General features: G+C 36.0%; 1 protein-coding gene across 1 annotated transcript in view; it reads left to right on the top strand.

Moving 5' to 3' along the window:
• Positions 1-10,841, top strand: part of LOC116900614 (solute carrier organic anion transporter family member 6A1-like) — a 73,825-nt gene extending 62,984 nt beyond the window's left edge. The window contains exons 13-14 of the mRNA XM_032902333.1: positions 4,278-4,440; positions 10,791-10,841. Coding sequence (XP_032758224.1) covers positions 4,278-4,417 — 140 coding nt within the window. The 3' untranslated portion in view covers positions 4,418-4,440; positions 10,791-10,841. The remainder of the gene's footprint in view (positions 1-4,277; positions 4,441-10,790) is intronic.
• The last annotated feature ends 2,114 nt before the right edge of the window (positions 10,842-12,955 follow it).

The raw sequence follows: 12,955 nt of genomic DNA, 5'->3' as shown, positions 1-12,955 counted from the left end.
AGGAATCATCTGCTAACCCGAGAGAGCACTTTCTGGAGGCCCGCTGGAACCCATGACACAGACCTCTAACTGCTTTCAAGCAAGAACAGTCTCCAGTCAAAGACACCCAGGTCAGATTACAGAGATAACCACTTGGCAAGCACAAGAACATAAACAACAGAAGCCAGTGTAATTTGACACCATCAGAAACCAGTTCTCCCACCACAGCAAGACCAGAATATACTTAATACACTTGAAAAGTAAGATTCTGACCTAAAAACCCATCTCATGAAGATGATAGAGGCCTTCAAGGAAGATATAAATAACTCCCTTCAAAGAAAGCACCACCAAACAAGTAGAAGAGGTGACAAGTCAATCTGTTAAAGAAATATAGGAAAGCATAATCAAACAGGGGAAGGAACTGAACAAAATGGTACAAGACCTAAAAATGGAAAAATAAATAATAAAGAAATCATAACTGCAGGCAACCCTGCACGTGGAAAAAAACCTAAGAAAAAGAAGAAAAACTACAGAATACAAGAGATAGAAGAGAGAATCTTACACATAGATAATATCATAGAAGATATTGACACGTGTCAAAAAATTACAAAGCATAAAAAGCTCCTAACCCAAAACATCCAGGAAATTCAGGACACAATGAAAAGACCAAAGTTAAGAATAATAGGAATAGAAGAGAAAGAAGATTCCCAATTCGAACAATCAGAAAATATCTTCGATAAAATTATAGAAGAAAACTTCCCTATTCTAAAGAAAGAAATGGCTATAAAAGCACAGAAAGCCTACAGAACAGCAAATAGATTATATTGGAAGAGAAAATTCTTGTCATACTGTGAAAGATGTTGTTTCCCTAATTTCTTTCTTGGCCCATTTATCCTTTATATAAAAGATGGCTATTGATTGAGTTAATTTTATATCCATTCACAGTAGTCACAAATAATACAAAATATATTGGTGTGACTCTAACCAGTCAAGTGAAAGAATTATATGACAAGAACTTCAAGCCCCTGAAATAAGAAATTGAAGAAGATCTCAGAAGATGGAAAGATCTCCCATGACCATATATCAGTGATCATCTTACCAAAAGCAACTCACAAGTTCAATGCATTCTCAAGCAAAATTCCAACTCACTATTTCCCAGACACAGAAAGAGCAATTCTCACCTAAATATGGAATAACAGGAAAAAATCAAGATATTGAAAACAATTCTCAACAACAAAAGAACTTCTTGGTGGAATCGCCATCCCTGAACTCAAGCTGTACTTCAGAGCAAGAGTAATAACAGTTGCATGGGACTGGCACAGAGACAGACAGGTAGATCAGTGGAAGAGAATTGAAGACCCAGAAAAAGACCCACAGACCTATGGACACTTGATCTTTGACAAGGAAGCCAAAATCATCCAGTGGAAAAAGAAAGCAACTTCAAAATGGTGCTGGTCTAACTGACAGTCTGTATGTAGAAGAATGCAAATTGATCCGTATTTATCACCCTGGACAAAGATCAAGTCTAAGTGGATCAAAGACCTCCACATAAAGTCAGATACACTGGCTCTAATAGAAAAGAAAATGGGAAATAGCCTTAAACATATTGGTACAGGGAAAAATTTACTGAAGAGAACATCAGTGGTTCAGGCTCTAAGATCAAAAATTGACAAATGGGACCTCATGAAACTAAAAAGCTTCTGTAAGGCAAAGGACACTGTCAATAAGACAAAATGGCAAGCTGCAGTTTGGGATAACATCTTCAGTAACCCTATGTCAGATACTGTGCTAATATCTAAAGTATATGAAGAATTCAATTAAGTTAGACTTCAGAAAACCAAATAACCCAATTAAAAAATGGGATACAGAGCTAACCAGAGAATTCTCAATGGAAAAAGACAGGAGGGATGCCCAGAAGACCAGGAGAATGAACTGAAATATACAGCAGTGTGGGGTTGGGGATAGGGAAACCTTTAGAAAGCCCCAAACACCAGGGATCTGAGAGGCTCCCAGAATCCAATGGGGATGGCCTTAGCGGAAATGCCCAACAGGGAGGAGGAGATAGAACAGGAAGAGACCACCTCCAGTAAATAGACATGACTCCCAATGGAACCACCCACCCATTTTCAAAATTCTTGACCCAGAATTGTTACTGTCTTAAGGAAGTCAGGAACAAAATTGTAGCAGAGACTGAAAGAAAGGTCATCCAGTGACTGGCCAAAATTGGGATCCATCCCATGGGCAGGCACCCAACACTATTACTGATACCACTTTGTCATTGCAGACAAGAGCATGTCTGTCCTCTAAGGGCTCTACCAGCAGCTGACTCAGACAGAGACAGATTCTTAAAGCCAACCATAGGACTGAAGTCTAGGAACCCCATGGAAAGGACTGAAGGAGTTGAAAGGGATTGCAATCCCATAGGAAGAGCAATAGATTCAACTAAACCGGACCCCTCAGAACTCCCAGAGGCTAAGTTGCTAACCAAGGAGCATATATTATCTGGTCTGTGGCCCCAGTTATATACATATATATATACATATACACATACACATACACATACACAAACACATACACATACATATACATATACATACATATACACACACACATACGTACACATACATACACATACGCATACACATACATACATATACACATACATATACATACACAAACAATATACATACACACACACACACACACACACACACACACACATATATATATATATATATATATATATATATATATATATATATATATATATATATATATGTAAGCAGATTGCCTTGTCTGGCCTCGGTGGGAAAGGATGCATGTAATCTTGTAGAGACTTGATGCCCCAAAGAAGCGGGGATGCTGGTGGGGTAAAGTGGGAATGGGTGGGTGGGTGGGTGCAGGAGAACCCTCTCATAAACAAAGGGGAGGGGGTGGAGAGGGAAGAACTCATGGAGGGTGTACCAGGAAGGGGGTTAATGTTTTGGATTTAAATACATTAGATAATTTAAAAACCTAGCTAGAAAAAGCATATACAGAATGTTCTAGTGAATTAAATCCTAGAATACAGAAAAATTTCATGCTGTATTTACAGAAACACATTTCAAAGGGCTAATCATCTAGTCTTCAATCATTTGTAATATTAGTATTCTTTGTATACTGCTACATAGAATGCAAAGGATTTTCACCAATTGAAAAACCAAAACAAACAAACAAGATGCTGCCAATGCCATACCATTGCTGTTTGGTTGTTTGAGTATTTCCCTCTCAATATTAAACACATCTCTTGGTATTTCTTTGCATTCTGTTTTAGGCAGTCATTCCATGTCAGTCTTTGTAAGACTACAACAGAATGCTACGTTCTCTCACAGATTCTTCTTGGGTGAATGTGTGGTTTTCCAAGTCTCGCCCTGATTTCTTGTGGAAAATGTACCCCATATCACTGTCATGAAGTTCTCCTGTCCTTTGGATGTTAATTCCTTATTTCTTTAGTTATTAAACATAAAAAATTTAGTGCACCATCCGGATATTTTCCACTGTGTTCAGATACAGTTTTCCTAGCACGCCACTCTTCCTGAAAGAGCTACTAAGTATATTTTTAATAATTTCTCATTTTTTCTCAAACTTTGTGTCTCCAAAGGTTCATTACACTCATTCACTAGTTATAATTGTCATGTTAATAATACTTGTAAGTTGCAGATACTATGTCTTTGAGATTATATTTCTTATGACAGATAACACAGTCCATATATGAAAAAGTCTTAATGTTTTTTGTCTTTTGAAGTGACTGTATTAGATAAATGGAATTGATTTACTACAACATTTTGATTCTAACAGGTTGTTTCATTTGTGGAGTTTATTTTTATGTAATACATTATAATGTTAAAAACTGCAACATCAATAAAATTATAAAATAATTATAATAATATTTGCGTGTAGTAAAAGTGATCAATATTTCAAACAATTATGCTACATAAAGCTTTAAGCAATTTCAGTTCCTATTAATAGTTAAAGTTTGAAGATATAATTTATTTATGTACTTGCAATTTTACATAGCTCATTAATTTATCAAACATTACATTTGGGAGCTATATGATAAATATGAAAAATTTTGTAAGCATGTCAAAATATATAATGTGACATAAGAATATATCAATTGTATTTCATAAATGGAGAATTAATTAGCACCTTCTGAAATAAACTGTATCTTTCCTTTAGGTAAATCCCATTTTTCATTCAAAAACTTTTGTTAAATATGATATAGTTACATTTCATCTATTATTTTGTTTTAATTTCAGGGGTTTCTTTTAAATTATTTACAATTTTGTTTAACATTTATGCAATTCATATATATGATTATGTGGTAAAGGGAAAAATCAGTGACAGCAAAGCCACACATGTAAAAGCTGCAAAGGCACAAAAAGAAAGAAGAGCTTAATTAATAAACGTTTTCTTCATTGGGTAAGAATTGAATGCTTTCCCTTTGTCAATAGAATATTATATTTATAATGTTAAAACAATAATATTGAATCGTTACATTTAAAATGTCTCATATACTCCCACAATTTTTATTATGAGCGTAAAAAATATGTGTTAGGATTAATGAGTATATTTCAAAATGTTCACTTTTGTGAAGTCTTAAATAGTGTAGATCATTTTTTCCTTTTCTTGGAAATAGATTAGTTTCTTATAAAACATGTACTGAATAGTTTCCTTCCCTCTTCTTTTCTTAGTTTTTCCCACACTCCCTCACCTCCAGATGAGCTCCCTACCTGCTTCTCATTAGAAAAGACAAGATTTCAAGCATATAACAAGCAAACACATCAAAACAAAATATAATAATATATAAGAAAATCCTTCAAATTTCATGATGTCATTTTTAAAGATGTATATGTATTTATGGGTTTTATGTATATGGGTACTTTTTCTGCATGCACATCTGTACATCAGAGGGAAGCTTCAGACAGTTATGAACTGTCATATGGGTGTTGGGAATTGAACTCATGACTTTCAGGAGAGTAATGAGTGTCCTAAACTAATGAGCCATCTCTACAGCACCCATAATGTCACTTCTTTTTCCATTTAAATGTTTTTTACTTTTAATTTTTACATTCCAGTCTTTGCCCCGCTCTAGATCTGCCTTTCCATAGTTCCTCATCCCATTCCTCCTCCCCCCTGCCTCCAAGATTTTTTTTAACAGATGGGTAATACTTTATTGTTTGAAATTAACAAATTTTCTTTATCCATTCTTCAGTTGAGAAGTATCTAGGTGGTTTCCAGTTTCTGACTATTCTAAATAAAGTTATAATAAACATGTGATAGGGTGAAACAAACTTGGGGTCTATGCTCAAGGTGGTATAGCTGGATCTTGAGGTAGATTGATTCCCAGATTACTAGGAAACTGGCATATTGGTTCCCATAATAACTGTATAGGTTTATTCTCCCACCAGCAATGGAGGAGTGTTTCTCTTATTCCACATCATTACCAGTATGACCTGTCACTTGTGTTATTCATCTTAGCCATTCTGACAGTTTTACAATTGAATATTAAAATCATTTTGATTTGCATTTCTTTAATGGCCAAGATGGTGAACATTTCTTTGTTTGCCAGGCATTTGAGTTTCCTCTATAGAGAGTTTTCTGATTATATCTGTATTCTATAAGTTCATTTTTGAAGCTTCTAGAATTATTTATAGATTTTGAATATTATTCTGCTATAGGATATGATGTTGGTAGACTGTTGTGTATCCCACTGAGGGTGTCCTTTGATTTCCATAAGATATCATTTTCATGAGGTCCTATGTATTAACTGTTGATCCTAGAGCCCATGCTGTGTTCCATTCAGTGCCAATGAGTTCAAGACAACTTGTGACTTCCCATTCTCATTGATCAGGTGCAGTGTGTATGTTTTTATGTTTTAAATTAAAAGTACTATCCATTTTGGAGTTGAGTTGTATGAAGAGTGACTAATATGGATTTAATTGCATATGTCTATACACAGACATTCAGTTCAAGTAGCACTGTTTGTTGAAGATGTTCTCTTCTTTCCAGTGTGTGTTTCTTGACTATTTATCAAAAAGCAGGTGTCCGTACAAGTGGGGATTTGTGTCTGTGTCTTCGGTTTTATTCCATTGAGCAGCTTGTCTGTTTTTATGCCAAAGTCATTTGGTTTTTATTCCTAAGGCTCTGTAATATAAGTTGACATTGTGATGCCTCCAGCAGTTGTTCTTGTGCTATCCAGTTTTGTGTGTGTGTGTGTGTGTGTGCATGCATGTGTGTGTGTGAGCAGGTGTGTGTGTGTATGTGTGTGTGTGTGTGCATGTGCCTGTGGCGTGTGTGTGCATGTGTGTGTGTGCGTGTGTGTTTGTGCATGCAGGTGTGTGTGTGCGTGTGTGTGTTCGTGTGTGTGTGTTCGTGTGTGTGTGTATGTGTGTGTGTGTGTGTGCTGGTGTGTGTGCGTGTGCGGGTGTGTGTGTGTGTACAGGTGTGTGTGTGTTAGAGATAGATAGATAGATAGATAGATAGATAGATAGATAGATAGATAGATAGATAGATAGATGATAGATAGATAGATAGATAGATAGATAAGTAGGTAGATATTATATAGGAAGGGAAGGAGGTAAGGAGGGAGGGAGGAAAGGAAGAAGGGGAGGAGGAGAAAGTTTGTTTGTGAATCTGAAAATTGGCATTCAAAGTCTGTGTTGAAATTTTATGGATATTGCACTGAATCTTTGGATTGCTTTTAGTAGGATGGCTATTTTTACTTTCTGTATCCTACCTATCTATCCATGAGCACGGGAGATCTTTTAATTTTCTGATATCTTCTTCAATTTCTCTCTTCGAAATTTGTAGGCTTTTATAGTACAAGTCTTTTATTTGCTTGAGTAGAATTACTCTCATGATACTTTACATGATTTGTGGCTATTATGAAAGGAACTGTTTCCCAGTTTCATTCTAAGTTAATTTTTATTTGTATACAGGAGGGGTACTGAATTAATATAGTATCTATCTACTTTGCTCAAAGTGTTTATAAATTGTAGGAGTTCACAGTTGAATTTTGAGGGTTACATATGTATATTATATCATCTACAAACAATGATACTTTAATTTATTTTTACAATTTTTATCTCTGTATTTTCATGGATGTAGTTAACCTTCTTAGGTTGAAGTTTTCCTACTAGCACCATCTATTGTGTTGGATTTGTAGACAACTTTTAAATTTGATGTTATCGTGCAGCATCTTATTTTCTTTATTTTCATTGAAAATGTTGATGGGTATAGTAGCATCAGCTGGCTTCTGTGGTCTTTTGTAATTTGCAGGACATCTGTTAAAGTCCTTCTGGCTTTTAGAGTCCCCATTCTGAACTAAGGTGTAATTCTGATCGTCCGTTTTTATATGTTACTTGGTCTTTCCCATACAGCTATGAATATTATTTGTTAATTCTTTATGATTAATGCCAGGCAGACTTACATTTTTCCCTACCCATTTGTCCCATCGTTTTTTTCTAAATCATGCTCCAAACTGATTTTTCTTTCTGGTCCTGTCTATTTGGAGCCTATTTGCTTCTAGTACCCTTACAAGACCCTTCTTTAGGCTAGAAAACTTTCTTCTACGATATTGTTGCAAACATTTTCTGGGCCTTTGATCTGTGTCTCTTCTTTTGTAATATCCTGGAATTTCTGGATGCTTTGTGTCAGGAACTGCTTTAGATTTATCACTTTCTTTGACTGGTTTATCAATTTCTTTTACTATTATAAACCAGAGAGACTCTTTTGCAACTCTTTTATTATGTTAGTAAAGGTTGCCTCTGTAATTCTTTTAGATGCACTTACGTTTTCATTTCCTTAATTTCCACAGCTTAGGTTTTTCTTTTACTGATTCTATCTATTTCCACTTCTTGGTCTTGAACAGGTTTATTCATTTCTTTCTATTGTTTATATTTTCCTGGGTTTCTCTAAAGGACTTTCTTACTTCCTGTTCAAGGATCATAAGGGTGTCTTAACGTCTTTTTCTAGTGCTTCAGATATGTTGGGATATTCAGGGACCTCTGTGTAGGACAGAGGGCCTCTATTGGAGATAGACTACTCTGGCTATTATTGTTTGTGTTATCATGCTGATATATAGACATTGTGGATTGGGATGAATATATATGTCTAGTTGCTGATTTCTAGGTTTGTCTTAATTACGTGAGGGTTTTGGTCTTTCTGCTTTGGAGTCTCAGAGCATGTGATCGCTGTATGTTGCCTGGTAGGAAATTATCTTTGAACCTGATAGTTATAGCTACTGGAGGTTCCAGGTTAAAATAGGTTTCTGCATATATTGAGAGCTGGCACTTAGCAATGGGAATAGGTTAGGTGTCTCACAAGATTCACAAAGGATGGAGAAGTATAAAATGTTCAACCAGGTGCTTCTTCCGTCTTCTTGGAATGGGGGAGGCAGTGAGAAGAGGTTACCCCACAGCTTCTGATATAGCTTTGGGGTGAGACAGGTGGATGCACTCTAGAGGATGCTAAGGAGTGCAGATCTACAGACTGCCTATCTAATTTATTGGCAGGAATGTTCTGTGGGTTAGGAGGGAGATCCAGCTGAAGTTGGGGACTGGAATAAGCAAAAAGTGGAAAAATGGGGGTTAAGAAGACAAAGGGTGTGTGGGATCCAAAGATTATGTGGGCAGAGTGAAAAGGAAGACCCCCCCACTAGGGTTCTGTTGCAGAGATGATGATGAGACTAGGGAGTTGGGTTTCAAGTATAGGAGGGAGTAATGAAGCTCTTCACTTTGCTTACCTGTTTCTGTGACCTGAACTGTTGGTCATTTGCTGCCTAGGCTTAAAGACTGGAATGCTAAGATGAGTTTGGGGAAGAAAGGTTGGAAGAGGGAATCTGTGTGACATGTTGGGGATGAGGTGAGAGGAACTGGAGACTGCACCAGGTTTTCTGATAAGGAGCTGGGGATGAGCCCGAGGGATTGGATCTGGGATCTGGATGAGTAGAAGGACACTTGTAAATGATCCAGAGTTGCCCTGGCAAGAGCAGCCCTTGGATTAGTAGGGAATGCATGCTTCTGTCTGGGTCTGGGACAAAGAACTTTATGGGGGAGGAAGGTTAGAAGGGCCAACATGTTTGGGATTCACAGAAAAGTCTACCACAGGTATTCTGCTGCAGATCTGGAGACAAAACAGGGGGATTGGATCTGGGGAAACAGAGGGAGAAGTGAAGCTCTTCAGATACCCAAGCTCACTTTCTCAAGACTGATATTTGGTTTAGCAGAGGGTTCCTGCTGGAGTTAGGAACTAGGATAAAGCAATGAGCCAGGTTTGGAGGTGAGGTTATAAGGAGATGGCCCCAAGGGGCCCGGAAGAGTTAACTCAGGTCTTTTGATGCTGAGCTGGAGATGAGATTGGGAAATTGGATCTTAGGGAACAGAGAGCACACAGAGACTCTTAATAGAAAGATCACACTTGAAAGAGGAATTTGAGATGGAAATGTGAAAACATGGAGAGTTTGACACTACAGTGTTTCCCTATTAGTTACTGGACATAGGCCATGGAAGATTATCTCTATTTCTTAGAGTGTAAAGTCTATTATATTTTTTGAGGATTTCAGACATATAGAAAATAAAATATTTCCTATCTACCCTTCATCTCCTCCAACTTGTCTTATATCTTTTCAACATGTACCATTCTCAGCTTCATGTCATGTGTCATATATGTGTGTGTATGTGCATGTGTGTGTGCGTGCATATCTCTGTGTGTGTGTGTGTGTGTGTATGTGTGTAAATATTTATTGCAATATGGGCAGTTAGTGGTGCCTACGTATGCTTGTGCATTAGGCCATGCAATTAAGCATGGAACTCAATCTATTTTTTAAATTATATTTTTATTTACCTCTGTGTGTATGTGTATATATGTATCTATGCATATGCAAACAAATTTACATGGCATGCCATGGCATGTGTATGGAGTAGAAAGAACAATTTAAATCATTAATCTTGATGGTTAGAATTTTTACCCATAAATCCATCTTTCAGCCACTAATATATAATTTTGGTATTTTTTATCTAGAGTATAGATAATTGTTTCTCAGAATCCTATAAATTAGATATTTCACTATAGAACATATCATGAAATTTAACTTAAATTTGTACTAAATATTCAAAATACATTACTTTAGCTATTTAGAGTCAAAATTATATTCATTGATGATTTGACATAGATTACACCAGAAACTTCAAATTACCTGTTGTGTGCTGTTTTTTACTTTAGAAGACATGAATTTAATGTCTTCAAGTTATCTCTCATTTTACTTTCACACAAATTTTATTAGCAATACCCAATAACCTGAGTCAATTTTCCATTTTTACTTTATTCTTATATTTATATTTAATCACAACAATTTCTTGTGAAGAAACAGTTGCACTTGAAAAGAGAATAGGTATCCTTCAATGTATGGAACTTTCCTCAAATTAAAGCATTCCTCTGAAGAGGTTTTAACTATTCATGTATTATTCACATTTCATGTTATATTGTTCAAGTACTGTATCAACCAAGTACTAGATAAATTGATTTTCTATATCAAGAACTCATAAGCCAGTTTTCCGTGCTGTTTTCTTCTCTGGCGGATTGGCAGTCTTGCATGGAAATGTGTCCTTGCATGAATGGTGGCTCTGTCCATACCTATGGCACACAGAAGGAAGTGTAAGGCAGGGAATATCCATTGTACTCACACTCTTTAATTTGAACATGCAATATGAAAATCCATAAGCTAGTTTTTATGTGAAAATTTACTCACTGTTTTTGGTTTAAATCTATAGGACTGGAGAATCTGTGAGGTTCCATGTTCTAAGGACAGCAGTCTATCCTTCAGATATTTCGTAAGATTGTGACTATGCTATAATTTCGGAAGAGAAAAATGCCATTAAAGTATCTATGTGGGTCTTTATTTTCATAATAAAAGTATTTGTATGAAACATTTCTAATCATGTTTTATGGATTACCATTTTTTTCTTAGTTTTATTGAGGGGACAGTGTGTATGTTACTGGCATAAATTTTGCCTGCACAATTCTCAGGAGTCAGTTTTCTCATATCAGCTTGTGGGCTATTGGCACAGAGCTAAGATTTTCATCTCTAGACAAGCACCCTTTCCCACTAAGCCATTTGCTAGCTCTAGTATAGAATTTTAAAATATTATTCTACATGTAATGTAAATTCCAGTAGGAGTTAATTTAAAAATTTTAAATTACAACTGTTAAAATATTCTTTAATCTAAATATGATCTAAATATTGATACACAGCTAGATAATATTAAAAATATATTCAGATTCTCATTGATAGTATATGTAATATGTACTGCTTCATTAAGGACACATTAAATCTACATTATTACTTTTTTCTATCTTGAAAGAAAAGAAATGTTATGATAAGAACGTGTAAGTTGGGATGTAGGGGGAAGACTTAAATTAGCTTTTTGCTACAGCAGAACATCGGTTTTGGTTCATAAATTAACTCAGGACAATTATAAAGAAGAAGTAGACAGTGTAGATAAAAACCCAGCAACTCCTTTCCTTAAAACCAATTTGGCTGTCTTTTAAGTAGCACATTTCTGGCTATCTATTATGAATAAAGCACCAGTTAACATGATTGAGGAAGTGTCCTTGTGGTATAGTGGAGTATCCTTTGTGTATATGCCAGGCGTGGTATAGCTGGGTCTTGAGTTAGATGATCTGGGCTAAAAGTAGAAGAACAAATGTGGAAGTGGCCAAACAATGACTCATCCAGCTTGAGACACAATTCATGAGAGGGAGACCATTCTTTATACTGTCTGGAAGACCAGGACCGAGAGGCTGGATAGCTCAGAGACCTAGAATAGAAAATGATTCCTAAATATATTCTTCTGTACTCATAGATTTGTACCAAGCCCAACTATTGTCAGAGAAACTTCACCCAGTAACTGATGGAAACTGATTCAGAGGACCACAGCTAAACATTTGGTAGAGCTTATGGAATCCTGTAGAAGAGGGTGAGGAAGGATTGTAAGAGTCAAAGGAGTCAAGGAAACCACAAGAAATCTCAGAGAATCAACAAACCTGGGTCCTTTGAGGCTTCCAGAGACTGAATCAAAAATGAGCAATTGTACATGGGACTGACCTAGCTAAAAGGTAGGAAAAAGAAGAACCCACAAAGTAGCAACAAACAGCTGTATTAGTCAGGGTTCTCTAGAGTCACAGAACTTTTAGGTGAATATATTGTATGTGTAAATATTAATATACTATATGGTATATATAACATATCTTAAAAATATTATATAATTATATAAATATTATATATATAGTCATATATGAATGACTTACAAGCTACAGTCCAAGTAACCAAGTAACCCAACAATGGCTAGCAATAAATGGAAAATATAAGAATCTAGTAATTGCTCAGTCCCACAAGACTGGATGTTTCAGGTGGTCTTCTATAGAAGCTGGAATTCTGAAGAGGTAGGCTTTGGTGGATGTACTGGTAAAGAAAGTACAAACAGGCAAAGAACAACAAACCATTGCTACTTCCATTGTCCTTATGTAGGCCTCAAACGAAAAGCCCAGATTTAATTTATTCCTCTAAGTATGGATTAAACGTGTCCGTCTTCCAGCATCAAGATATGAATCACAGGTGTGTTCTCCATTTCTGGACTAGAGTTTATTCCAGATATGGTCAAGTTGACACAAATCATATCTCGTGTCCAAATGAAAACAAATAACCAGAACATAAATATGCCTGACATATAACTATCCATACTATAACCTTAAGTACATTGTAAATTTAGAATATTTGTACAAATGCATCCTTAATAAAATAAAACTGAAGCATTCATTTCACTTATAATCCACATTACTGCAACTGGTCATGTAGCCTTAGATGATATTTAAAACTATCTCCTCTACTACCCCTTCTGTGTTTCCTCCACCCTCTGCAACCATCTTGGCTCTTTTC

Source organism: Rattus rattus, chromosome 5 (assembly GCF_011064425.1).
Source record: "Rattus rattus isolate New Zealand chromosome 5, Rrattus_CSIRO_v1, whole genome shotgun sequence".
Taxonomy (NCBI): domain Eukaryota; kingdom Metazoa; phylum Chordata; class Mammalia; order Rodentia; family Muridae; genus Rattus; species Rattus rattus.
This window is presented reverse-complemented; position numbering and strand designations above follow the sequence as displayed.